We start from the raw sequence: 27,565 nt of genomic DNA on the forward strand, positions 1-27,565 counted from the left end.
AAAGCCAGAATGCAGAAAGTCAGTTGTTTGTATTTAGTGATAGCTCCAGGGGGTGTTTCTCTATTCATTTTAAAAACAAAATTAACAGTATATTCATCATAAGTGAATCCTTACATGCAACAGCGAAACAGAGAACATGGTATGTGCTGGTTGCAATCATTCTCTGACAAGGTACATGGAAGCCTTTCTGAACTGTTATGGGGAGGAACAGTACTGCATTTTTGTCATCTGCCCCCACTTATGTCCCCTGTAATGTTCCCTACATCCAAATGGGCAGGGGGTTAATACTGCATAGGGAACCACGTTTGCCAGCATTCGTATTGATAAAGGAAAGAGGGAGAGAAATCTGGCCTGTTTGTGGTGGTGCTGGAATCTCCCTTAGGGCAGAAGTAAATTTATGATGTTCCCTGACATATGGTGGTTGTGCCCATACTGCTGTCTCAACTTTTTATTTCCTTACTTTTTAGGTTTTGTGCTAGTTGGCATTTTGCGTATGCTTAACCTATCTAACACACAAAACAGTATATGTTCGTGTCTTAATATAAATCTTACTGACTGTAACACTATATACGCTGACACGTGGTGCAACTGCACATCAAGAACTTCAGGGACATTAGTAAATTTTTATGATCATTAAAAGTCTCAAGAGTGCTGTAAAACTGAATTATTAAAACCTGCTGTTACCATTAACTCAGAACAAAAAACTAAGCTATCATCAACAGATTTTCACTGTGAATCTATGCATCTTTCCGGCTTTTTAAAATAAGTGGAATAAATGATAAAGTCCAAAGGAAGTGAGCATCCTAGGAGGACTGCAGGAAGGGAGGCTAACTGGGGCTAGGACAGAAGTCAGGAGAGCAGAGAGGACTTGCCCACCATTAGACTGTGAAAGCCTATTAAACACAGGCCAAGATTTTCCAAAATGGATGCCTACAGTTAGATTTCCAAGCTCATACTTAGGCCCCTGAATAAATTGCCTGATTTTCAAAAGCCCTGAGAACACAGCAGCTCCCACCAACTTAGAATACCATCTTTAGGCACCCATTTTAAAAGCATTGGTCTAAAGGTTTTTGCTATGTAACAATAGTATTACAGGTAACAGTGCTCTGGAGTCTGAATTTGGCAGTAAAGATAACTAAATTCTTACATATTAATTTGATTTCTCAGAGACCACGTATTCCAGGCCAGAAAAGTGGATATTAACACTTTTACTAGTAGATGCAAGATAAGAAAAAAGCAACCTATTATGGCTGCAGTATCAGTCTTCTGGCCCATTTCATGTATTTCTTCACCCTCATGACATATGCAGATTCTGCAGATTCTAACATTTCATTTAATAAGGCCAAGTAGATTCTAGCCCTCATGGTAATAATTTCAAGGGTATCTTTGCAAACTGAATAATCCAAAGTAATGTTACCTTCCTGAGTCTGCAGAGTCTGAAGCAATGGATTTTGATTCTGTTCTCTGAGACGCAGGTGTAAATCAGGAATGAAACTGGAGACAAAAGAGTGGAAAACCAGATCCTCATGGACTGACAAGTGTGACCAGTCCTGCCCCAGTTACTTTTATTAGGATGTTAACATTGCTGACGTTTCAAGCATTATTTAGCATTTTATTGCCAGATCACCTTCACAGATGAAATGGAGAAGGGAGTAGGAATTGAGAGTTGCTGCAGGGAGGGAAATGCAGAGGAAAGAAGAGGAAACACAGAAAGGAAAATACAGAAAGAAAAGAAAAGATAAAAAGCACCACTCCTAAAGCTGAGCATATTTTGCCATTGAATGTGTATTTGTTCAGAGCAAAGAAATACTAAAAGTTTTGACTCCGGTTTCTAAAAGAATTTAAGGGGGTTAGGTGCACAAATCCTATTGACTTTCTATAAGAGTTAAGTATCGAATCTCCTTTGAAAATTCCAACCTTACTCACGACATGAAGGCCATTGCTTCCTCTGATCTTTATGCAAACCTCTTGACATCACTGGGACCTCCCCTGTGGAAGTAGTGAGAGGTAGGATTGTCCTACTGTGGCCACTGGCTCTTAGTTAAAAGGAGAATTTTATGTGGCCCCCTGCAGAATGAGTGACACACTAATATGATGGTTCACTCCCACTTGGAGTGGGGAATGAGAATGAGCAGGATCAGCAAGCCTGAGTCTCCACTGAGCACTAAGAATCCTAATAAAATTGAACTTAAAAGTAAGTAAGAAAAAAAAGTTAGTGCCATCTCCAAACCATAAAACCAGGAGAGGAGGGAAGAGAATGTTTGGGTTGGTGGTCTAGGTCTGGCAAAGCCTAATAAACAAACACCATTTTGCAATATCTACCTATGCCAGACTAGACCAGTAATATTTTAAATGTGCAGTATCTGACACCAAAGCAGACAATAGAAGGGAAAGCTACATGTTGCTTTTTAAAGGTGCACTCATGGTGCGTGCTCTGTAATGAAATCAGAGGCCAGTTTTTTCAGAGGACCCCTCTAATGTACTAATTATAGCAGATTATCTCTGAACACTTGCTTCCCTTTGAAGAGTGCTCCCTGACAATTAGGTAAGTAGGCCACACTACAAATGGCTGACTACTACTCAGCATATTCCAAAGAATGTGAAGTGAGTCTGCACACCGGACTGTAATAAATTAAACTACGTTGCATTAGGGCTTATCTACATGGCAAGTTATTACACTGCAAGCCACGGTGTGCATCTATAGCAGGTGTGTGGACACCGGTGCGGACACTGCTACAGCACGGTGAAAAATCCCAGAGTGGGGCTTAGCGGGACTTTCACTGTGCTGTAACAGCGTCCACACTTGACATTACTGAGCAGCAAGCTGGCACACGGACTCTCAGCCTGGCTTGCTGTGTGGTGACTTGTCATGTAGACAAGCCCTGAGAAATAGAAGCAAATAAGAACAGAAAACTAAAAAAAATCCCTATCCTAGCCAGATGGAAGAGTTCCCTCTATCTGCTGGACACATGAAAATAACTGAGCAGGGTCATCCATCCAGTTCCTTTTATGTGGGGAGGCACGAGGAGAATTTTACTTTTTCTTGTTCTCATTTGCTGGTAAGAAGGAATTATACCCACTAGTTTTGACTGGCACAGGAGAATTTGGAAGGAATAAAATTCTTGTCTTCTTTAAATGTAGATCCAAGTATTGTATGAAAATGTTTTCTGGGAAATGCAAGCACATATACTTGGTATCAAAAGTGTCATAAAAATGAGGACTTCCTACTGCATACAAATGTTAGGGGAGGCTACAAAGCTGCAAATTGTCATACTAGACAATTTCTCAACCAAAAATGATTTAGGTAAACACTTTTAAGCCTGAAAATTTTATTGTGTGTGTGTCAAAACCTGAATGTCTGATGGAGGGTGAAGGTACCAAGTTTCTGTAACTTTATGATTTATTAAAACTCTTCATTCACATTTCAATCTCCTAATTCCATAGTTTATTGCATGTCAAGTGTTTGAGACATTGAGATTTACCTTAATGCTGCAATCAGGGCAATTTAATACTCTATCTCTCAGCCACAGTACAGCATCTGGAGTCCACATGCCAATGTTAAGGGGAAGATCAGCTAAACAGCACTTCATGGCCTAAAAGACATGAATATTAATAGTACAATTTAATTACATGGCACTCTTCAACAGATGAGGTATATTCAAGTTTACCTGCACAAAAGGTAAGCAGTTTCTTATAAACTTTAACTCAGATGGATTAAAAGATATATGGTATTAAAAGAGTGAAAGAAAGAGCCTGTTACTTCACCACTAAGAACGCAATGGTCTGCAGAATGGAGTCCCCTTACCTATACAGTAAGATTACTGCTACAGTCTTCTGCTGTTAGCACACAGGATCATAATCTGTATTCATTTAAAGCTTTACACTATAACAGAGTGCACAATGTAACATTCATTCTCTCTCTACACTGCGCGGAAGTGTGGACTACAGAGTGTGAGAGAGAGCAATGCAGAAAGCACCAAAGTGTTTCATACTAACTGTGCTGTGTGAAGGCTTCTGGAGCAAATTAAAACCTAAGTTCACGTTAATGGAGTCCTCTCTGAAAGAGGGCTATGTTAACGTGAACTTAGGTACCTTTTAGTTTGCGCCAGCAGTGTCCACGAGAGGCAGTTAGTGCAGAACACTTCAGCGTGCTCTGAAATTCAACTCCTATAGTCCACAGTGCAGAACAGACAAGATGAAAGTGTTTAAAACCTCAAATCATTGCAGAGCACACATTTAAAATGATCAAGACTAAGACATGACCAAGAGAGGTAAGGAAGCAATCAGTTTTACTTAAAAATGATGTTTGTACCTGAGGTGGTACTGTGATTATCTCTCTCAGGAACTGTGAGGGAATATCTCGAAGCTCTGATACTTTTACAGATGCAATTGTTCCAGTATCTATGAACTGCACATCAAGTGCGCGACTACTGTGAACACTTGTTATCTGAAATGAGAATGGGAGAGGTAAGGGAAGCTTGACAACAGCAAGAGATCAGCATAGTATCTTTAAGAAGCAAATGAATATTTTAAGGAAATGGAAGAAAATATATTGTCAGTGCATTTTATTTTCCATTTTATGATGCTATGTTTGGTGAAATGAAATATGTTAAATGACAACACAAACAGGATGTTAGACCTACACAGATCTATTCCACATTCTGTCAGCTAAAGTAAAAGATTACCTGTGTGTGTTTACTATTTGAGCAAGTAGCCTCTGTAAAATGATGATACACCATAATCAGTGTCAAAGAATTAAGTGATCCAGATTTTAGCTAACCCCTTGCACCCCCGAAAACAGCAGCTAGTATGTGGGAAATAACTGAAAATTGCTGCTATTCTTTGGACATATGAAAGTTTAGTAGTGAAAACAACCTCCAACTGTTTCTTACCTCCACACGTGCCCATTTTCCTTTACACTGGAACAAACAGATTTTGCCACAGAAAGGTAATGAGATGAAATACTCAGCTGCCTGCTGCAATAAAGAAACATGGGTAAATAAAAAGTGTATGTCCATGAAAATCTGATGGAGAGCTGTAACCTCGCCAAGGACCAAAGGTGGGACAAGTGTCGTGGTCAAAGCATAGGTTTGGAGCCAGTCAGTTCCACCTCTGAAAACTGACTGTGCCAAGGCTGCAAAGGGAAACACGTCACTTTGTTCTTCCCTGTCCGTTAAATAGGAAGACCACAGTTACCTGCTTCACAGAGGCGCTGCAAAGATCAGTACTTGTAGAGTGCTGTGGAAAGTGCTAAGAAAAATAAAATAGAAAGCCTAAAATATGGGATGAGCTTTTAAGCAAATTACTGTGACAAAAGTACATGCCTATAATATTTGTTCTTTGAAAGCAGTCATTAAAATAGAACCACAGCATAAATCATTGGTAAAGCTTTGTCTGTCTGTCTGATCCCCTCATCTCCTGTAATCTACCACTTGCTGAGGCACTTACTGGCCCTAGTCAGAATTACTAGGCACCACTTCTACCTCCATCAAGGTGTTTTGAGGACTGCAGTAATATCTGGGAGCATTTCAAGGAATAAGATACTTACAGTGAAGATCTACGCTCAAGTGACTTTGTAATAAATGGCATCACATCATTTCATTATTGAATCAATTTTTATCTCAAGTGTGATCAAGTTTGCATGTAAAAATTCTGCAGCTCTGCAAATTAGCACAGGATCTGAAAGCTTAGTTTGGTTCTTTCATTCTCACACAACCAGACATAAGGTTCTGCAGGCCATGTTATTTCCTCAGTGAAAACCTCAGCTGCTTTCCAATAATGTCTGGAGGATCTGTCTCATCTGAGAAATGATATACCTTTGTTAGGTAGTTACACCATCCAGGACTGTTAAGACGTTTCTGTTCGTCACTCTGGATCTGACCTAAGACCCTGAGGGATTTTAAAAAAAATATCCAAGGTTGTATTTTGCAGGGAGAGAAGGAGCACCAGAGCTGCCCTAGACCTTGACAGGCAGAGCTGGGGAAGCTTTAAAAATGAGTCTCCTCCTTAACTGCACTGCTTTTCACTTTGATGTGGCATGTGGGTCTTGCAAATGCCAAGGTGGGCTTGCACCTCACCTCTGTAAAGGCCTTGCCCATCAGAAAAGTCAGGCAAGAATGAGAGGCACAGGGGGTTCTCTTGGGGGGAGGGAGGGAGGGAAAGCATCCTGATTGCTTATATGCAGGAATCCTGTTGGGTTGGTTGTAAACAGTTCTTATGCAAAGAAGCATAAAAGAGGCAGATCAAGATCAGAGACTACTACAAGAGATGGCATGTAAAAACTCCAGCCAGGAGACAAACTGAAAGTCTATCAAGCTTTGTATTAGAATGTGAAGTATCAACAATATCCTCGAGTCAGAAGGGATGACAATGAAAGCTCTCTTCATTTCCAATCTCAGCCTATTACATATTTGAAAACAGATGTAACCCACACGCTTTATAGTGCATTTGACTTTTTGACATAAAGGAAGGAATCATGGATTTCTGTCTGAATACTCTGTCTGCACATCTGCAGAACGCAGGGCAAGGGGACTCACCTAATGGGGTGAGAAACATCCAGAAATAGGGTGGAGCAGTTGTTACACATGCTCAGTAACTTTTTTAAGAAGCTGTATAGGAGGTTTTCATTTAGGGCAAGCAGTCTTGAAGGTCCCATGCTAGTTAGCATCTGAGCATTGAGACAGATACTTGGGGGAAAGGTTATAAATACAGGAGTTAAAGACAGCCCTGTGGACTCAATGGCTGATCTACACAGGAGCAAGAAACAGGTGAGGTCTGGGTCTTTATCGCTGTACCATTTCGGATGCAGGTGTGTGCTATTCCAGCTTTCCTTATTAAGGAAGCCCCCCATTAGAATAATGTTTCACTCCACCGTAGTGTGTTTTACAGATCTAGAGGGAGGATCTGGGAAGGGAGAATTTGTCACCCCCTAGTGGCTACGGACTATGGAACTTACCGTATTTCCCCATGTATAAGACGCTCCCATGTATAAGACGCACCTTAATTTTGGGGCCCGAAATTTGAAAATAAATGTATTACGGTACATCACCGATAAGTACCACTGTATAAGACGCACTCAGTTTTTAGACCCCAAATTTTTCGAAAAAAGGTGCGTCTTATACATGGGGAAATACGGTACATTTCACTATTAACTAATTGCTTTAAACTGCAATCTTACTCCACTTAACGAGAGAACAGGCAAAGCTCAGTGAGGTGATGGTTTACATATTCTTATCTGACTTGGCTCTTGGGGGAAAGCTAGAGCCCTACAGAATGAGTCTTAGAGATCCAGGGAATGGATATTTGATGTGCTGATCCTAATATCTGTATCGTTTTGGATACAAACTACAGATTTCTGTCTCACTGGCAAGTGAGTCAGTCAGTCAACTATTAACCCAAGAGCTGGAATGCTGCTAGCTGTTAGGATCCCCAGACTTTTGTTTGCTGACAAAGTTAAAAAAGTTTGACTGCATCCCAGTTTTTTCCATTTTTCAAGCTCAGAAGAGTCCAGCTGACACACTAGATGGTCACCCTATGAAGACCGAAAAAGTCATCTGAAAGAACACTGGTGTGTATGTGCGCATGCTAATGTACAGAAGTGTAAACATGTTGAAACCTTGCATTTAAATACATAATAGCAACAAAATGGGAAGGTCTGTGTAAGAAGTACTAGGAGATTTACTACATACAATTTGCTAGCTTTTGTTTAAGAAGTTATTCATAAGTATTCTAAAGACTATTTACAATACTTTTTGTGTTTATTAAACGTTTTACTAAGAAATTGTATGTCTGGCATTCTGAAGCTGGCTGGGAATGGTTATTAACAGCTACATTCAAGATTTTACATAACAGGCCTGACATTTAACACTTTTGCTTTCAGAAAAGTCCTGGAAGACAGAATTCCTGCTCGGTGATTTTGTAAAGAGTTAAGCTGAGGTGCAGGAAAAAGAGGAGTGTAACAGACAGACAAACATATTACCTCAGCACCTCTCTCCTCATTACACACCTTGTAATGGAAGTAGTCTTCCAACTTCTGCAAGATCTCGCAGAGTCTGGCCAGGCCCTTTGATGGCACTTGGCAATACAGGGTCCCATCAGAGCAAACATTGGTTACTCTAACATTTGTATATAAAGCATCTGCCTGCAACAAAAGATTTCAAGGAAGAAATTTAATAAGTTTTTGGTATTTTACTACTTCCCCATAACTTAACACTTACATCATAAATAAAATAGTACCTGAAGATGCAGTTCAAGCGATTTGTCACACAAGGCCTTCAGACAGGTGACATTGATATTTATATCATCCTCTCCTGATGTGTCATACAGGACAACAAGTGGAATATCACTCTTCTCCAGTATTTCCACAGCAAATATCTTGCCACAGGTTTGTGTTTCAACAACTTTCACTAAAACAGGGTCATCACAAAAGACTTCCAGCCCTGTGAAACAAGCAGTTCTTAATTTCCATAGATCATTTTCCTTGAAACTTCCCACAGGGAAATATAGTAACTCTGCCGGTGTTTGGGATGTCAGCAGCTCCAAGAATCAGAACACAACAGGAGATATACTGCATCCGTAAAAAGACCTCTCCTTAGTTTCCTGTAGCATTTCTTTCTTCGTGTAATTTCCCCCCTAAATGCTTTTGTATCACACACTTTTAAGACTAATAAAGGGGATAGGCAAAGGAAAACAATCTGCCAAAATAAAAATATTCTCCATGGTCATTCATGGCCATTTCCTTATAGAACAATCACAAATGCAAGTTACATTAGATTCTACGTTCTAAGAGTTCTGTAAAAAGGGAAAGCGGACCTGGAGCTCTCACTGCAGGAGACAAGACTTGCTGGGCCAGGAACCAGGGAGGGCTACTGTCTACCATGGCTATGGGAATGTTTTTCAGTAGAGCTATAGATATGGACTGCGCTCTAGTAGAATGCACTGTCACACTGTGAATGGTCACACCCCTGCATTCTCATAAGCTGTCCTGATGCAACCCAAAACCCACTTAGACAGCCTTTTCGTGGAAATTGGTTGGCCCGTCATCCTATAAGCATTTGATACAAATAGCCTAGGAGAGGCAAGAAATGATAATCCTGTCCAGATTGAAGGCAAAGGCCCTCCTGACATCCAAAGAATGAAGGCTTAATTCTTCTCTGGAGGCATGCAGTTTCAGGTAGAAAACCAGGAGGTGAATTTCCTGGTTAATGTTTAGTTCCAAAGAGACCTTAGGGAGGAAACGACGATGGGGATGTAGTACAACTATGTCTTCGCAGAAGATGATGTATGGTGGGTCTGCCACAAGTGCAGCTCCTCCAGTCGCATTGCTGAGATGATGGCAACTAGAAAAGAAATTCTGAAGGAGAGGTAGAGGAGGGAGCAGGTCACCATCAATTCAAAGGGGGTTTCCTGAGGGCATTCAAAAACAGGCTGAGATCCCATTGGGGGACGGTTGTTAAACTGGAGGTAACAGGTTTATATAGGCCCTTGAGAAATCAGGCTGCTGTAGGGTGGGCAGAGACTAAGGGCTTGTCTTCACTAGGCTACTCCGTCAGCGCCACAGCCATTGATGAAGTGGCACTGATTCAGCAGGTGTGGTGAAGACATGCTTAATTAATTGCCGAGCGCTTCCCCCCGTTGACTCCAATACTTCATCAGAACAAGAAGCGTAAGCTAGGACAATGGAAGAGCATCTCCCGTTGACATAGCGTAGGGAAGACAGTGTGGCTACTCAATGCAAGATACATCGACTTCAGTGATGGTTACTTGCATAACATAACTTGCGTACCTTGTGTCAATGGAGCCGCGCAGTGTAGATAAGCCCTAAGCAGCCCTGGAAGGGTGAGTGAAAGGCTGTGATAGTGACCATACACTAGTGATTAGTGATACTGCTCATACAATTAAAGACACAGGCTGTCTCAAACTGGAAGTCCAGGATCTTGGAAAGCTGACCTGATGCTTGAGATTGGAAGAGCTTCCACTTGTGGAGGCAAGTCTTGTGAGTACTAGGGTTTTTACTGGTTAGAACTGAATGAACTCTATCCAAAAAGGTTAACTCCATGCTTGAGAGTCATTGAGGAGCCAGGCTCTCATATTCAAGGAGGAGGGGTTGTAATGAACAAGGGACCATGAGTTCTGTGATCAGAAGCTTGAGGGGGGTTACCTTAAAGGTAGATGAGGTTTGAGTACCACACCTGTCTCGGCCAAGCAGGTGCTATGATAACGCTTGCTCCTTCTCGATGCAGTTTGAGAAGGGTCTTGAGAATTAATGGAATAGGAAGCTTGGCATAAAAGGGGCTTGTGTCATGGTGTTACCAGGGTATCCTCTAGAGAGCCATGACCACCCTTGGAGAAGAACAGATGGCATTTCTGTGTTGTTCAGGGTGGCAAAGAGGTCTACCCCAGTTTGGTCAGATGCTGTCTTTACTATTCTTGCTTAGTAACACTGAAATCATAGTTCCTGGTTAATAAACTTCTTGATTTATCATATGCATATCTCAGTGCTGTTGTATTAACCAGAGTGTGAATTCCCAGTTAAATCAAACAAGCTGGTGTGTATGCTCTCTCTCTAGAGAAAGCAAACTTGGTAATTTCTGCGAGCATCCAGTGACAGGGGATGGATGCTGCAGGGGGACACTTCTGAAGGGCTTGGGAACTGAAGTAAACAAAGAGTTAACCTTTCAAAGCAAAAAATTAGAACTGGCAGAGTCCTGTGAAATCTGTGGGGCTGGCTACCAAAAGAGAAGTGGCACACCTGTCACCCAAGGTATGTCTACACCGCCTGTGGCATTGTTGGCAGTACAGGATCGGTTCTGCGGGATTGATTGAGCGGCAGGAGAGACCCGCTCAATTGAGCCAGAAGTGCCCTTCGACTGACACCGTTAATCCACCCCCACAAGAAGAGTAATGCTGCGTCAACCAGAGGGCATTTCCCATTGGCGTAGTAGGGACACAAACAGTAAGTAGACCTTGGTAAGTCCACGGAAGACACGCAAGCTACTCTATGTCGCACCAGCAGATCCCTTTTATGCGAGGCAGTGAGGCAACAGGATGATTTACAGCTCTGGACAAACCTAGGAAGTGTCACAGGAACATAAGTACTTAACCTGTTTAAGTGTTTTTGTGAATCCTACAAGGGATAGATCTGCACCTTTAGGAGACTAAACACCTTCGTAAGTCTGACCCTTGGTTTCTCTGGGCCTCGGTTTCTCATATGTAAAATGAAGCAATTATGCCATCCTTTCTCTCCTCCCTGCCTCGTCTACTTCGGCTGCCAGCTCTTTTGAACATGGACTCTTACTGTGAGTCTATACAGTGCCTTGTACAATGGGGCTCCAGCACTTGGAGGGTCTGGAAGACCCACCCAGCAACATAAATAAGATGCAACAAGCAAATGTAATAAAAGAAGGAAGAATGAGGGTTCTCTAGCTTTTTCCATTAAAAAAATAAAATAAATACTAAGAAAGCCATTTGATCTCTTCTTAGTCTTAAATCAAGCTTCTACCATGAAATATACATACAAGATCCCTCTAGAATCAAGAAAATAAAATTTATTTTCTTCTGACAAAACAAAAGCCTTTGGAAAACACACTCGGCTTTAATAACTTTGCCAAAATAACAGATGAATTAATGTTTATATTTTAACCCCATTCCTCACCTTCATTTTCCAGGTTTCTCTGAGGTAGCCAGTAAGGTTTTTGGGGTAAGGGCTGTTTCTCTGCCCCCATCTCTGTTAAGTTACAGTACTAGATACTTAATAATAGTTCTCACAAAAAAGTTCCTCTTACCTGCTAGTTTACATTTCGCAGCTTGGAATGGAAGAGAATAGAAGCGTTTGCCTAGTTTGTACACTTTGTTGTTCTCAATAATCTCACTGAAGCCATAATCAACATAGCATACCTAATAAATGAAAGGGAAAGAGAAATATTTTTCATATTACAAATATAGTATTATTTTACAGATGTATCCAGAAAACACACTTGGGGTGGGATTATTATTTAGTGATCATACTTTTAAACATACACAGCCAGCTGTTAATAAAAATCTGTTTCTCATTAACATGGTATATGATAACATAGAAGATTAGAGCTGAAAGGGATCTCAAGACGTCATCTAGTCCAACCCCCTGCTCAAAGCAGGACCAACCCCGACTAAATCATCCCAGCCATGGCTTTTTTCAAGACACACCTTAAAAACCTCTAAGGATGGAGATTCCACCACCTCCCTAGGTAACCCATTCCAGTGCCTCACCACCCTCTAAGTGAAAAAGCTTTACCTAATGTCCAACCTAGACCTTCCCCACTACAACACAAGACCATTACTCCTTGTTCTGTCATCTACTTCCTCTGAGAACAGCCTAGCTCCATCCTTCCTTGAACCTCCTTTCAGGGAGTTGAAGGCTGCTATCAAATCCCTCCTCACTCTTCTCTTCTAAACAAGACTAGTTCCCTCAGCCGCCCCTCATAAGTCATGTGCTCCAGCCACCTAATCATTTTTGTTGCCCTTCACTCGACTCTTTCCAATTTGTCCACGTCCTTCCTATAGTTGGGGAGGGCCCCCAAATCTGGACAATACTCCAAATGTGACCTTACCAGTGCCGAATAGAGGGGAATAATCACTTCCCTTAATCTGCTGGCAATGCTCCTACTAATGCAGCCCAATATGCTATTAGCCTTCTTGGCAATAAGGGCACACTGCTGACTCATATCCAGCTTGTCGTCTACTCTAACCCCCAGGTCCTTTTCTGCAGAACCGTAGCCTAGCTGATTGGTCCCCAGTCTGTAGCAGTGCATGGAATTCTTTCATCCTGAGTGCAGGACTCTTCACTTGTCCTTGTTGAACCTCATCAGATTTCTTTTGGCTCAATCCTCCAATTTGTCTAGGTCACTCTGTATCCTGCCCTTGCCCTCCAGGGTATCTACCTCTCCCTCCAGCTTAGTGTCATCTGCAAACTTGCTGGTGGTGCAATCCACCCCATCCTCCAGAACATTAATAAAAATGTTGAACAAAACCAGCCCCAGCACCGACCCCTCGGGCACTCTGCTTGTTACCGGCTGCCAACTAGACATTGAGCCGTTGATCACTACCAGATGAGCCAGATGATCTAGCCAGCTTTATATCCATCTTATAGTCCACTCATCAAACCCATATTTTAACTTGCTGATAAAAACCCTGTGGGAGACTGTATCAAAAGCTTTGCTAAAGTCAAGGTATATCATGTCCACCGCATTCCCCACATCCACAGAGCCAGTCATCTCATCATAGAAGGCGTCAAGTTGGTCAGGCATGACTTGCCCATAGTGAATCCATGCTCACCTTCCTCTCGTCCAAGTGCCTCAAAATGGATTCCTTGAGGATCTGCTCCATGATTTTTCCGGGGACTGAGGAGAGGCTGACCAGTCTGTAATTCCCCGTAAAAATCATGCAATCCCTTACATGAAAATTCTTCAGACCAATGTAATGCCAATAAAAAACTTTGGAAAAAGTGCTCCACTCCTTTCTTCTCTTTCCTGAAATCACTGCAAGATACCTTTTCCTTGGAACATCAGTACTTCAAAAGATACACAATGATAGTGCTTTGTAGTACATAATACCTCAGAAACCATACAAAGGATAGCAATCAAGTGGTATTTCTGAATTTCCTGGCTTTTGTGGGTTTAAGCCAGACCCTTTAATATTATTTCAATGCAGTTTTATGTATTTCCCTTTTGTTTTTATAATAAGAGTATAACCTTTTTGATTCTCATTTTTGATAATTATATGGTCTGAGAACACTGCAGACTTCATACCATATAGATAAGTAAATTGGCTGGTAAGTGGGAGAAAACGGCTGATGGTGGTTGGAAGAGAAGTGTTAGTGATGCTTTGCAGGAGCTCATTCTCTTGTTTTTCTGAACTACAAACTGCACCATACTAACTTCTTGAAGATCACCAGGCTCAGAGATAGTGATTTAGAAAGCTTTCTGAAAACAAGATGTGCAAGACAGACACTCTCGAAAGCAGACATCAACAAGAAATCTGGAAGTGATACTTCAGAAAGCAGACTGTTCTTGAAATGCACTGTTGGCCTCCATACTGAGCAGGCCAGTGCAGTTAGTTGTAGCCAGGAGAGAAATCAGAGAAATTAGCTACTAGTGTCCTTGCAGTTTTTCTGCAGCTAACACTAAAGCATTGGAATACCAGACAGATTCCCCTATCTTATGACTTCCAAAAATGTAAGAGTTCTCATTTAGCTGGGAACAAATACATAAAACTGCGTGTCCCCACTAAACTAATTTGTGAAATGGAGCAGTATTAGAAGCGTGTTACGCAGATCTTAGTGAAAGTGTGTCATGCTGAGTAGGGAAGTAAAGACTGCAAAAAATGAAAACGCACAACTGAAGGTTAGTTAGTATAACCATATATTGACACTAGACACAGAGCACATGCCATTTTTCTTAAACTCTTCCAGTTCAGTCATGTTCTAATTCTCTAAAAGTAGAGCCAAGAAAAATATAACTGACTCTAGAGAACAAAGGATGAGAAGAGGAACTGCAGCAGTGTGAAGAGTTCAGTAATTCTGTTCAAGATATTTTAGTACAATAGCAGGAATACCCAAACTGCGTAAGTGGTGTATGTAAGCCTAAGCACTAGTATTAACAAGCTGCAAAAACACAGTAAGGATAGACTTGTGATAACTGTACTACGACTGGACTCAAGAGCTCAGCATTCCAGTTATCTATTAACATTCACATTCTACATCTGGGCGATGGAGATACTACTTCCAACACTCATAAGGATGTACAGGATACATTTGCTGGTGTATTAGAGATATTATAGTGCTGAGCAACACAGAAAAGCCTAAAAAACAAAACTCAGGAAAAAGGCAACAGATCATTTACTTTAGCTGCAATGCTGTAATTATTTAAAAACCCCATACTTCGTTTTTCATGTAATTAAGAGCAAAAGCAATTTGTTGCTAAGTACTACAGAGTGATTCTGCAGTAATAAATGCTATTATCTGTGTTATTATTTACACTGTCTTTTTTACAAAATATCAAAACAAAAAGAGTTGCTTGCCTTTATTCTGTTGTCTTCTATCGAAATTATCTGAGCACGCAACCAAGCATCTTCCTCAGCATGTACAGCGACAAGTTGTCCAATGCTTACAGACTGCATTTGCAATATTGTGGGATTCTGACTATAATATTCTTTCATCTCATCTTCCATTAGTTCTTGAGCAGCGGAATAGTCTTTGCCCACATACCTACATTATGTCAGGGGAAACAAATCCACCAAAGGGGTAAGTACAGGAACAGAAAAGCTGAACAGATACAAAAAAATAAAACACAAAAGCATGCATGTATAGCTATTTAGTCACATCAGCACCTGAATTTTCCTTCTTCAAAAATGAGGACACAGAAAGAGGTATAGTTTTTATAGAATTGAAGAATTAGTAGTATTATCTGAAGCTACGTAAGAGTCTAATGAAAGACCCAATACAAATGTTTGTGACGCAAGCTGGATTTGATTGAGTGTTTCCACACAAAAACACTGCTAGTGGAACAGTCCGGTACCTCAATGGACTGCTTACTGTACTCTGGTGAACCAGAACTTTTTCAGTGAAAGTCCCTAGCACTTCTGATAGTGAAGGTATATTTGATTTTATAAGATGAGTGGTGTCTGAAGCCAGACATGATGCCACCAGGAAATTGGAACCTATTTGTTATCTTTGAAGCGTTAAGGGATTGTGACCCTCCACGTTCATGGAAACATTGGTGAAATCGGACTGATCTTACTGAAGTTAAACTTTGTGCAAAGAAAATTTCCACACATGAAGCTCAGAGAAACTAGTGCAGCTTTAGGCATCAGCTGTCAGACCATCTGCTGCAGATTCTCTCCTGGATCCCCAGATTTGATCCCATAATACTAGGCTGCTGCCCTCGCTCATCCCTAGGCAATTTGTTTCCCAGAACAATCCATTCTTCAACTGCCTCACAGATTCCGATCTCCTGGATTCCCCCCTCCAGCCATTTCCTTTGGCTGTGACTTGTGGAAAAAGTGAAGTTATTTTCTTTAACTATGTAACTCTAATCCTTTGCTCATTATCATTCATGTGTCAGTCCAGCTGTTACTGTGCAATCAACCCTCACATGCTTCCCTTTAACTGGTCAGTGAAACCCTGCCTGTGGCAGAGAGTAATGACTGCTGCAGCAGCCCAGCTACAAAGCAAAGTTTTATATAAACCCAAGCCAAGGGTGGAAGAGTGCAGACTTCATTTAAAAACCTATTAAAAAACTATGCCATCGGATCACTCAGAACATTCTTGCTTCACTAGTTGCTGGCAATATTCAAAAGATCCTATTAACAGGGCTTTACATGTTTTTGCTCTCTCAAAGCTGGTCAAGTATCATATTAAGTTTATACCCAGGAGAGAGATTTCCTTTTCCTGATTCTTTTAAAGCAATCTTTACTTAGGTGGCAGCATCACAACACTGCGCTGTGTGCTAGGGCAGTGGTTCTCAACCAGGGGTATACATAACCCTGGGGTATGCAGAGGTATTCCAGAGGGTACATCAATTCATTTAGATATTTGCCTAGTTTTACAACAGGCTATATAAAAAGCACCAGTGAAGTCAGTTCAAATGAAACTTTCATACAAGGACTTGTTTATTTTATATTTACATGGTAAAATGAGAAAATAAGCAATTTTTCAGTAAGTGTGCTGCAACACTTTTGTATTTTTATGTCTGATTTTGTAGAGGTGTATAGCAAGTATAGTTTTTAAGTGTGGTGAAACTTGGGCTATACAAGAAAAATCAGATTCCTGAAAGGGGTACAGCAGTCTGAAAAGGTTGAGAGCCACTACCCTACGGTGTCCATCTGCATGTTACATAACACAAAGTATCTGTTTTGTATTCAAGATCCTTTTTGTTCAACCTTTGTAAAGCGGGCCCATTGTAGATCAAGCCATGACGACAAGAATTATTGCATTCTTAGTGCATTTCTGCACATCTATAGTACATTTCAAACTCCAAATTCACTTAACTTTGAAACCGAAAATGCAGCTCAATTTTTTAAAAGTTCCCCATGGAATTGTGCTCCTATTCTATTCCTTCCAAAACAGTAAACTAATAGAATGTTATAGATGTTTATGTATTTATTTACTGAAAGAGAATCAACATGACGAGTCAGGAGGCTTTAGTTTCAAAGAGTGAGTTTTTTCCTAAGGAAAAATAAAGGTTACTGAAAAATTAGTTATCCTGCTAGAAAGACTTAAATCACATATATGTATCTATATTCTAGGATCTAAACCCATAACTATATGCATATATCCTCAGCCCCAACATACCTATAGTGGAAATATCCCCATGATGAAGCTTATCAAGCACTTTAACCACCTCATTTGCATGCTGTCCACAAAATCATGCTCACTAGGACTATTTCTAACAATGCAAATCTGAGTATCTTAAAATCCCCATCCAACTGCTTCATCTTCAATTCTACCCTACTTAAGTTTCAGCCAGCAGAGTATCACCTAAGCACCAATCTAGGTTAAACAAAGGAATAGCAGACATAGCCACGGTCCAAGCAAATAAAAGAGGACTCTGATTACATTGATAACATTGCAGACAACACCATCTCACTAGCTTCCCTAGTGACCTCATATTCCTTCAACAAGGCAGGGGACATCACGGAATAATGAGCGTCCTATTGGGGCAGATGCATCATTTCTCCCTCTCAGAGAGCAAACTATCCAAACATTTTCTTCTTCTGATGGCAAAGACCTGAAATCAAGAAGCAAGTCAATCTAGCTCTGAAAAGCGATTTGACGAAGAGAAATATTTCACACCATTTCCAAGGACAGGCAGCTTGGACTTAAAAGGATGTCCACCTCCTGGAACCATTCCATTCATTTACATCCCAGATACTACTGGGGAGCAGAATGAAATCTCTATCTCCCATGACTGCCAACCTGAGATTCCAGTAACCCTTTATGACAGGATGGATTAAATTCAGAGTGCAACTTCCATCACTGCATTCCAGCTTCTATGCTTCATCCTTTGAAGGGGACAGAAATGGAGGCGATCGACAGTCTAGGACAAGATGGTTGCATTATCTACCAAGGGGCCTGGTGTTCCTCCTCAGAATTCAAACCCAGCTGGGCTTTTCACTTCAGTTCATACCAGTAAAACAGATCTCATGTATCACCAAGAACAAAGTTGAGCCCAGACCTCTGCCTGTCCAAAGTAACAGACCGGGACAAAGGTGTCATCTCTCCCAATGCACTCTCCTCTAGGGTCATGTCTACACTACGTCATTTATAGCTGTGCTGCTGTAGCGCTTCTGTTAAAGATGCTATAAGCCGACGGGAGTCAGCTCTCCAGTCAGCTTAACTCTTACTTCCACGAGCAGCGGTAGCTGTACCTAAGCACCAGTGTGGACATAGCTCTGCCGACCCCAGCGGTTAGGTCAATTCAATTTACATCGCTCAGTGGTGTGGATTATTCACGACGCAAGTTATGTCTACACTACAAATTATTTTGATATAACTTAGTTCAGTCTCGGTTCAACATGACGACTAAAGTATGATTTGTGTGTGGATACAAGAGCCATGCTGAATCTCATGACTGTCACAGCCTCTAGGAGATCTTAAATCTAGAAGAGCTATTAAAATGGACATTGAAACATCCAGAACAAGCAGCCTTAGCAACTCCCAACAGAAACTGGGACAGAACTTTGGGCAGCTCAAATAGGATCTGAAATGTATTGAGTGCATCCTGTATAACTTAAATCCCACTTCACCACTCTTCGGTTTAATACACATTGCATGCACTAATGAAGCCTATTTTGGAATGGAGATCCCTTGCATCTGAGATCGGATGCAAAGTATATATTCTATGTAAGTGATGACTAATAAAATTCTCCTCCATATCAGACCTAGGGAATGTTCCTCTGACAAATCACAGGCAAGTTCAACTGATAAGAGAAAGAGCTTGCTCATTCACAACCTAAGCCTTAAGGGGAGATTCTGTAGTATGTACAGGCAATGGCGTAAGATTAGCTATAGACATTTTTGCTTCAGGTTGGGAATATGCTGAGTCACAAAAGTTACATTTCTAGTACAGTTTATAAGAACTAGAATGGCTATGTGATGGAGGAGCCTAAAACTTGATAGAGGATACAGGGCATATAATCCAAGGCAGTGGTTTCAATTTTTGAATGCAGAAAACCACATTGATATTCATGGTCATCAAGCAGGCCTCACTGAGGAGGGGAGAAAGTAGTGAGTGTCACATTCTGTGTAGACGTCAATGTGTATGACAAGCAGAGAGGGTGTCAATCTCTGAATGCATTATCCTCATGGCTTGGAGAGCCCGTGTTCAAAGAAGCAGTGATTAAACGGTATTGAAGGCTCCCCTAATGCTCTCAAATACTGAAGTGATCTGTACAGCTCGTTGAGGAGGAGGAATTTTCCCTAGCTCTTTTCATGTTGATGCCATAGAAGGAACCTAAGAAAAGGGATCACAGAGCAAAATCAACACCCAGGTGGAAGTGTGAAATGGAAGGAGCCAAAGTGCATGATACTAACTATGAAATGCCTGCTGAAACTGGTTAAATCCAAAGGCATTGCCCAAGAGGGCACAATTCTGTCTCTGGAGGAAAAACCCCACCCTAGTCCCAGTACATACAGAGTAGGCTTTTTAAATGTGAGCCGTTCTCAAAATGTAATTCCACCTTTCTTCATGTCAGAATCCACACATCTTGAAGAGTTAATCTCAAACAGCTAAAAACTAAGTATACAATAAATTATTAATGTTGTCAGAGTTAAAGACTGAAAAAGAAAAAAAAGTGTTCAGCATGGTTCCAGATCAGACAAAACATGAACATTTGCCATTTTGGCGCAAAGTCCTTGCTTACAATGGCCATTTTTTGGGGAAAAAATCATCCCACAGTTGCTGCCACCAAGTGAGATTCACCATTATCTTTATTTCGTTATTTAAATAAATTTATCTGAATATAATTGAACTCTTACAGGGGCTCCCTATATTTTCATCAATTTTCCCCCCTGTATAGTAAATGTATTGCAATTTTTTAATAACCTAGGCTCAGTCACAAACTCAAGTGGTCTTTCCTTTATTCTGTTCAGTGATTTCTCCGTTTAGAGAGAATCTAGTATACCATCTTCATTAAAGGCTTTGGCACAGACTACGCTACTGGTTTTAAAGTCAAGTTCAAGATAAATTTCCAACCAGCTCCCACGCAATTAGTTGTAGCAATTAAAATATCCAGAGTCACAACTTGTTTGATGGACAATACATGTGAACAGTGAGAAAGAAAAGGGTTCGTCCTCTAGTCATATTTTGCCCATAACCCCAAAGTAGGTGGATGTTTGATATTTAAAATATGATGGTGATAATTCTATCATTAGGTTTCCATTTAGAACAGTTTCCATCTTTCTATAGACCAACATCACTGTTTTGAGGCACTTAAAATTCTCTCTAACTAAAAAGATTAGAAATTATTTTGAAATTGGTAAGGGACCAGTGGGGAATTGATCATATTTATATCTTTTTATAAAATGTTTAAGTGATTTGGAATCAAATTGTGCACCAAGTTAGCCTGTTTAAATGCATGTTCTTATTATTGTTACCTTTGGTCTCCCCTCCCCTCTCCTCCTATTGCTCCCCACACCTTGTATAATGAGGCTAGTAAGCTCTTAAGAGCCAGTCTTTCCCCCAAAATATCTGTAGAGTGCCTAGCACACCAGGGCCCAGATTCTGATCGGGGCTTTCAGTGATCACCGAAAAAAACTTGAATGAATACTTAAGCTCTTCAGAAACTGACTGAGCCATCAGGAGTGTGGATACACCATTCTGCCTAGTACCTGCTCAGTTCATCCTGAGGTGCTTTGTAAAGTAATTTCAGGGGTTTGTAACTCAGCTTTTTTGGATGAAAAGTCAGCCCTGGGGCTGCTATATGAATATGTTTTTCATGCAGATTAAGTTTCCTACGTCTACAGTCACACTGTAAACAAGACTAGTAAACCTAACAAAGGATTTCCTGACAAAAAGCAGCCACTTTATATATGTAAACATAGCAACAACAATCCTGTTTCTAAAGCAGTGGAGATCTATTTTAATATTGGGCCTGAGTGGACTAAGCTACAAATTAACATGCAATCAATTCAAAGCACTATTCGTTTATTTTTCTATGAAAGTGCAAATTTTAGTGCAGTCACTGTCCTCACATTTATATTACGCTGCAGTTTTCCTTTATATTTGAAAAACTACACCTAGCTAAAAAGTCAAAGTTTTAAAAATCAAATTTAATAGGAAGGTGATATCTGGACACTATGATGTTGAGTAGGACAATTTGGAAACCCTACTTTCCAATGGCAGCTAACCTTTCTCAGCCCTTCGCTGCTTCCTATGCTGGGTCGCATCAGTTCAATGGATCCTCATTGAGGTAATTTCTTTTCAATTTTGCAGCAGCAAACTAAATATTTTTATAATATTTTAAATGTGTTAGTATTGTTAGTAATTATTATAATCCATCAGTGCAGTTTTCTACTGTTCTATTTTCTTTTGTAAAATATGATTGCACAGAATGAGCTCTTTAGACAAAATGAAGAAAAACAGATTGCGAAATAAAGACTTGCCTAATGACAACTTCATTAGTGTTGTTCAGTTCTACTACCAATACAGATGGAGATGCTTCTGCTGGAATGATTAAAGGAGGGATCATTTTATTTTCTGGGCACTGCACTTTGGTCTCTTCCATTAACTGAAAGCACTCTTGCTCAACCATTGTCTTCAGACCTTTATGGATATCGACATTGTCAGTGACAATCAGATTCTCATCAACGCACTTTTGTGGTTTAGCATAGAGGATTGCTTTTCTAGGGCTGTCACTTATCCGGGTGACAGTACATATATCCAATAATAAGTCAAGATTATGCAGAACCTCCTCAGGAAATTTTACTTTGTACGTGTCTTCATACACCTTGGGAAGTGCATTAGCCCAAAGACCATTGGAATACTTAAGTAAAATTTCTGCAACTTTCTGTTTGAAGTCACTATTAAGAGAAGCTGATTTGGTCTCCGTAATTGGTTTTAACAAGGGATTTGCTTTTGAAGAAGTAAGGTTCTGAGATGTTCTTTCATGGTCTATGCCACTTTTCACTAAGTGCTGCATTTTCTTAGCAGGATAGAGGAGTATGTCTGTATGTCCACCAGTGCACACTTTTTCCACCTGGAAAAAAGCAAAGCAGTCAGACAATGATCATTTGTAAGTAATCTAAATATTTTCAGAATGAACAACTATGCATTTTATAGAGTTTCAGGAAGACATGCACAGGGATCTAATCATGAGCTATTTTATTTGTCTGTGCAATGATTTCCCATAACATCTCCTTTTCCCTTTATAGGGGACCACTGACCAGGAGAGCAAGATACCCGCATTCCCAAAGTGAACACTGGATCTTCTTATTATGTCAGGAGATGCTTAAGTTTCTTCTTCCTTTTAGGGGAAGAACATAATCCAACTGACTCCAAAACTGACTTTCACAATCTTGGACCCTAGAGCTCATTATTTTTCACGACCGCTAAATCAGCAATGATCTCCCTGTTAGCAGTTTTAGCAGAGATAAGGACCAACGCAAGAATGAGATATGCTCCCCTGTTTAAGATTAGCCCTATTCTGGGATTGACTTTTACCATGTCTACAATGATACTTTGGAGGCCTATCAAATCTACAGGGGCAGAATATTAAAAGATACCAAGCCCCTTGATGAGGGATTTGGCAGTGCATTTTTAGAGAGATATTGAAGCCCACTGGTGGGCCTCCTCTGGAGACTGCCTGCTGCCACATGGAGGGGAGGCCCTACCTGTGGGTTAGTGGAATAGCTCATTTTCAGAAGCATACAGATGCCCTATGCAGGAAGGGGACTGACTAGTCCAGAAAGCCATCCTATTAATGAGCATGCTGGCATTTAGGGATAGGAAAACCAGGAACACAGGCAGAAGAAAAGAGCCAGAGAAGAGATGGAAATGTGAACGAAGAGATACAGGGAAGTAGAATTGTAGGGAAAAAACAGAGTAAGATCACTTGCACGTAGATTAACGTGAGGGATTTAATGAGCTTTGAAAACTCCCATTTGACTGAAACAGAGCCAAATCAAAAACAAAAGATTAAAGCAGAACATAATCATTGCTATAAATGGGATTTTGTACAGACTCCCACTTGAAGAACCCTCTATTAAAAAAAAAAAAAAATCAGTGCAAGGAAGTCTCCATTTGTAATGGCTGTTGCAAGTACGGAAGAATGATCACGTTGTTACTCCGCCCGCTTCCTCCTCCACTGAATGCTGAGGCTCGGGCAGCCCAGGACCCAGCAGTTATCCCTTCAGGGAGAATGGTATGGCTCTGGAAGTGGCTTGCCCATTTCTGTGAACACCTTTAAGGATAGTGGTCTTACAAGAGCTTTCCTTCACACTTGTGCCAGGGAGATTTGTACTTCTAGTGGAAGAATGAGAAGAATTCATACTTTTTGGAGCTCTTCTCACATTTTGGATTCAGGAAGGAAGGAGGGTACATGGACTAAGTCACAATGCAACTAGATGCTAATTTTCAAAATGAATGTGGTGCAGGGTATTAAGGGTATTATAAATGCTTTTCTGAGGCAGTGGCTGTGGTGCATCTTTAATGACGAGCTGGAGAAAATTTGAGGGGCCATCTGTAATCTGAAAAAGGTGGTGTGCATGCAACAACTTCAGTGTTTCCATCAAGAATGCTGAATTTTTCACGCAGTCTCTGTTAATTTCTTTAGTTGGTTTTGTTTGAATGACAGAGCCCAAGAATCTTGTTGACTATGGGAAACTATAGCTCCTAGATCAATGGTTCTCAAACTTTTTTTTGGCTGGGACCCCTTTTGAAAATATTTCAAGCTGACACGACTCTCCTGCCCCCCCCCCCCCCCAACACCATGCCATCCTCACTTCTGCAGTGCTGCTGGTGGCTGCACTGCCTTCAGAGCTGGGTGCCTGGCTAGCAGCTGCTGCTCTTGCACCCCCCCCCCCCACCATAGTCTTGCAACTTGTTTTTGGGTGGGGCCCCCACTTTGAGAAACACTAGATTCATTAGTGTGGTGTTCTGACCTCCTGGGCTGCATTTTTGGGTTGTGAAGCCTAGGAATGAGAGACAGATACAGACTTACTTACATCAGTGCTTCTCAAAAGGTACTTACGTAGCAGTGCTACAGGTAGGGCAGAACCCTTGATGTGGACATGCAGAGGCAATATATTAACAAACACTCCATAGTTACTAGTAAATAGCTTCTCTCATGTGTTCAAGATTCTTCTGATTATACATATATAACAGACACAGTGTGCACCTATGTAACTGTGGTTCTTTGAATACCTTGCCTCTGTAGATGCCTGCTGTAGAGTTTGCACACCTATGGAGCTACTTTGCCAGCCTTCTGGAAAGACCCTATTTAATTATGGGCTCTTCAATTTAGCAGAGAAAGGTAACATAATCCAATGGCCGGAAGTTGAAGCTAGACAAATCCAGACTCGAAGTGTAAAATTTTAAACAGTGAGTATAATTACCAATGGAACAATTTATCAAGGGTTATGGTGGATTCTCCATCACTGACAATTTTTAAATCAAGATTGGATGCTTGTCTAAGAGATCTACTCTAGGAATTATTGTGGGAAGTTCTCTGGCATGTTACACAGAAGGTCAGACTAGAATCAGACTGTCATAACAGTACCTTCTGGCCTTAGAATCTATGAAAGCAATGACAATTGAAGCCACTTAAGCATCCCTTTGCAGAACAGTGTTTTCAGGCCTTCAGGTATAAGACAGCACATCCTTAGCTGTCAGTGGTTTCTCCCAACTCATTCAAATATCCATTACAAAGTCCCAGTTGGGAAAGAAGGTGTGGGAATCTGGCCTTGAGCTTCAGGTGAAAGGCTCAGTGTTTTCAGGCAGCAGTATCGTCAGAAACAGATAATGCCACCATATAGGATAAACTACACATTCCTCAGTCACCAGTTCCTTTTACTGAGTAGCAGAAAAACAGCAGGCAGGCAGAGGGAACTGGTTTTCCCAAAGATGAAACTACTAAGTCCTTGACATTGGGCCATATGACCAGTTAGCTGGATCAAGCACATCATTAATGGGTAGAACAAGTTTTCCTCTCTCCTTGGACTGCAGGATATCAAACAAAGCAGTCCGTCTTTTCCTGGACAGCTGAAGTTTCCAGTTCGAGAAGCTGTTATGTTTTATCAACTCCTCAACCTGTCTGAAAACATCAGATGGTGAGACAGAAGACCATTTCCTCATGAGAGGCTAAGGAGGAAATACCTCCCTTTTTGCTGGTCAGAGAAGGTTTATCACACATTTGTTAAACCTTCTTCCTCCTCTGAAGGAGGGCATTAGGGATACCAGTCAGAAAGGGATGATGCCACAGATGATGGTACTGGAGTGGATGGCAGAGACAACGCCTTAATGTTCTTGAGAGAGAAAGGCAGCTAAAGAAGAGTTTCATGTTTGTTTTAAAGCTATTTTATGATGTCCAAAACCGCACCCCACATGGGGAAGAGGACCATGCTAGAAAGCCCACATAGCCCATGTGCAACAGGAAGGGCAAAGCAAAAGGGCTCAAGAAGAGGTGCCTCAAGTGCCACAGAAATGAACGCTCCTCAGGAGTCTATGGGAGAATGACAGCCCTGGGATGTCAAAGCCCCCACAACATGAAGGTTGTCCTGACCAGCATTATTACCCATAACATTCAGCCCTTTACACTGCTTCACTGCCCTGTTGTAAGTTGATTATTTTTAAATTGGTTCATGAAATAAGATGTACATTTATCAGAACTATGTTGTTTAAACCAATGATAATTAGGAGGATGTTTATTTTCAGTGGGACATGCCATTTCAGACAGACAAAGCTCTCCCAAAAGCAGTACTTTTTCAAACAGAGCTAAATATTTATTCACAAATCTCCTAGTGGTCAACAGCTAGGAAAGTTTTGAGTATAAGAAAACATTTTCTTGGGGGAAAAAAAATCCATTTCACTGCCCTTATGTTAAAGGAAAAGCTATATATAAGAGCTATTAGAAAAAAAGACATTTGTCACACAGATGCTGTAAAAAAGACTAAATGTTTCTATTAAAAATATTCTCCATGGGAAGACCACAAAAACTTACTGTGCAAATATGAGGCCAGTATTCAAACTGTTGGAGTAAGGCTGTATTAAGTTCCTCTTCATACATCTCTCTGTAAAACTGTGGCACCTTCGATAACCAGATACCATTGCAGTACTTATTCAAAATTTCTTTAACACGATTCTGAACTTCATTTATGTTAGAATTAGAAGGAGCAGTGGGGATGCTGTGTGTTTCTGAAACTGGCTCATTCAAATTATCTGTAAAAGTGGAAAAATTAGAATTTTAAAGTGGAGGACTGTTCAACACTTTGCTTTTAGAAAACAGTCGCATTTAACTTCAGAAAGGGGAACTACACAAAAATGAGGAAGCTAGTTAAACAGAAATGAAAAAGGTACAGTCCCAAAAGTGAAATGCCTGCAAGCTGCATGAAAACTTTTAAAAAACATTGTAACAGAGGCTCAAATTAAAGGAATATCCCAAATTAAAAAACATAGTAAGAGAGGACCAAAAAAGTGCCACTGTGGCTAAACAACAAAGTAAAAAGTGGATAGAGGCAAAAAGGCATCCTTTAAAAATTGGAAATTAAATCCTACTGAGGAAAATAGAAAGGGAGCATAAACTCTGGCAAGTCAAGTATAATTAGGCAGGCCAAAAAAGAATTTGAAGAACTAGCCAAAAACTCAAAAACTAACAGCAAAAATTAAGTACATCAGAAGCAGAAAGCCTGCTAAAAAAAAAAAAAAAAAAAAAAATCAGTGGGGCCACTGGATGATCCAGGTGCTAAAGGAACACTCAAGAAAGATAAGGCCATTTCAGAGAAGCTAAAGGAACTCTTTGCATCAGTCTTCAACGCAGAGGTTGTGAGGGAGATTCCCACATCTGAGCCGTTCTTTTTAGTTGACAAAATCTGAGGAACTGTCCTAGACCAAGGTGTCATTAGAGGTGGGTTTGGAACAAATTGATAAATTAAATAGTAACAAGCCACTAGGACCAGATGATATTCACCTAAGAGTTCTGAAGGAACTCAAATAGGAAATTGAATAACTAACTATTGTGGTATGTAACTTATCATTTAAATCAGCTTGTGTATCAGATGACTGGAGAATAGCTAATGTGATGCCAATTTTTAAAGAAGGCTCCAGAGGTGATCTCAACAATTTCAGGCCAATAAGCTTAATGTCAGTACCAGGCAAATTGGTTGAAACTATAGTAAAGAACAGAATTATCAGACAAACAGATTAACAGGATTTGTTGGGGAAGAATCAACATGGCTTTTGTAAAAGGAAATCATGCCTCACCAATCAATTAGAATTCTTTGAGGGGGGGGGGGGGTCAACAAGCATGTGTCAACAAGCCTGTGGACAAGAGAGTGATCCAATTGATATAGTGTACTTGGATTTTCAGAAAGCCTTTC

The 27,565-nt window shown here is 40.6% G+C and overlaps 1 protein-coding gene across 3 annotated transcripts in view; it reads right to left on the minus strand.

Moving 5' to 3' along the window:
- The window catches only part of TDRD7 (tudor domain containing 7), an 81,548-nt gene that overhangs the window by 6,479 nt on the left and 47,504 nt on the right, over positions 1-27,565 (minus strand). For 2 of the 3 annotated variants that reach the window (XM_067553336.1, XM_067553335.1), the window contains exons 6-14: positions 26,191-26,408; positions 21,638-22,230; positions 15,055-15,241; positions 11,784-11,895; positions 8,236-8,438; positions 8,006-8,140; positions 4,893-4,976; positions 4,313-4,447; positions 3,483-3,593 (exon numbers count right to left, since the gene is read on the minus strand). In XM_067553336.1, coding sequence (XP_067409437.1) covers positions 3,483-3,593; positions 4,313-4,447; positions 4,893-4,976; positions 8,006-8,140; positions 8,236-8,438; positions 11,784-11,895; positions 15,055-15,241; positions 21,638-22,230; positions 26,191-26,408 — 1,778 coding nt within the window. The remainder of the gene's footprint in view (positions 1-3,482; positions 3,594-4,312; positions 4,448-4,892; positions 4,977-8,005; positions 8,141-8,235; positions 8,439-11,783; positions 11,896-15,054; positions 15,242-21,637; positions 22,231-26,190; positions 26,409-27,565) is intronic. The other variant, XM_067553337.1, reaches the window with a different exon arrangement.

This window comes from Emydura macquarii, unplaced genomic scaffold (genome assembly GCF_026122565.2).
Source record: "Emydura macquarii macquarii isolate MOO-44397 ecotype Brisbane River unplaced genomic scaffold, CSIRO-AGI_Emac_v2 contig_1451, whole genome shotgun sequence".
Taxonomy (NCBI): domain Eukaryota; kingdom Metazoa; phylum Chordata; order Testudines; family Chelidae; genus Emydura; species Emydura macquarii.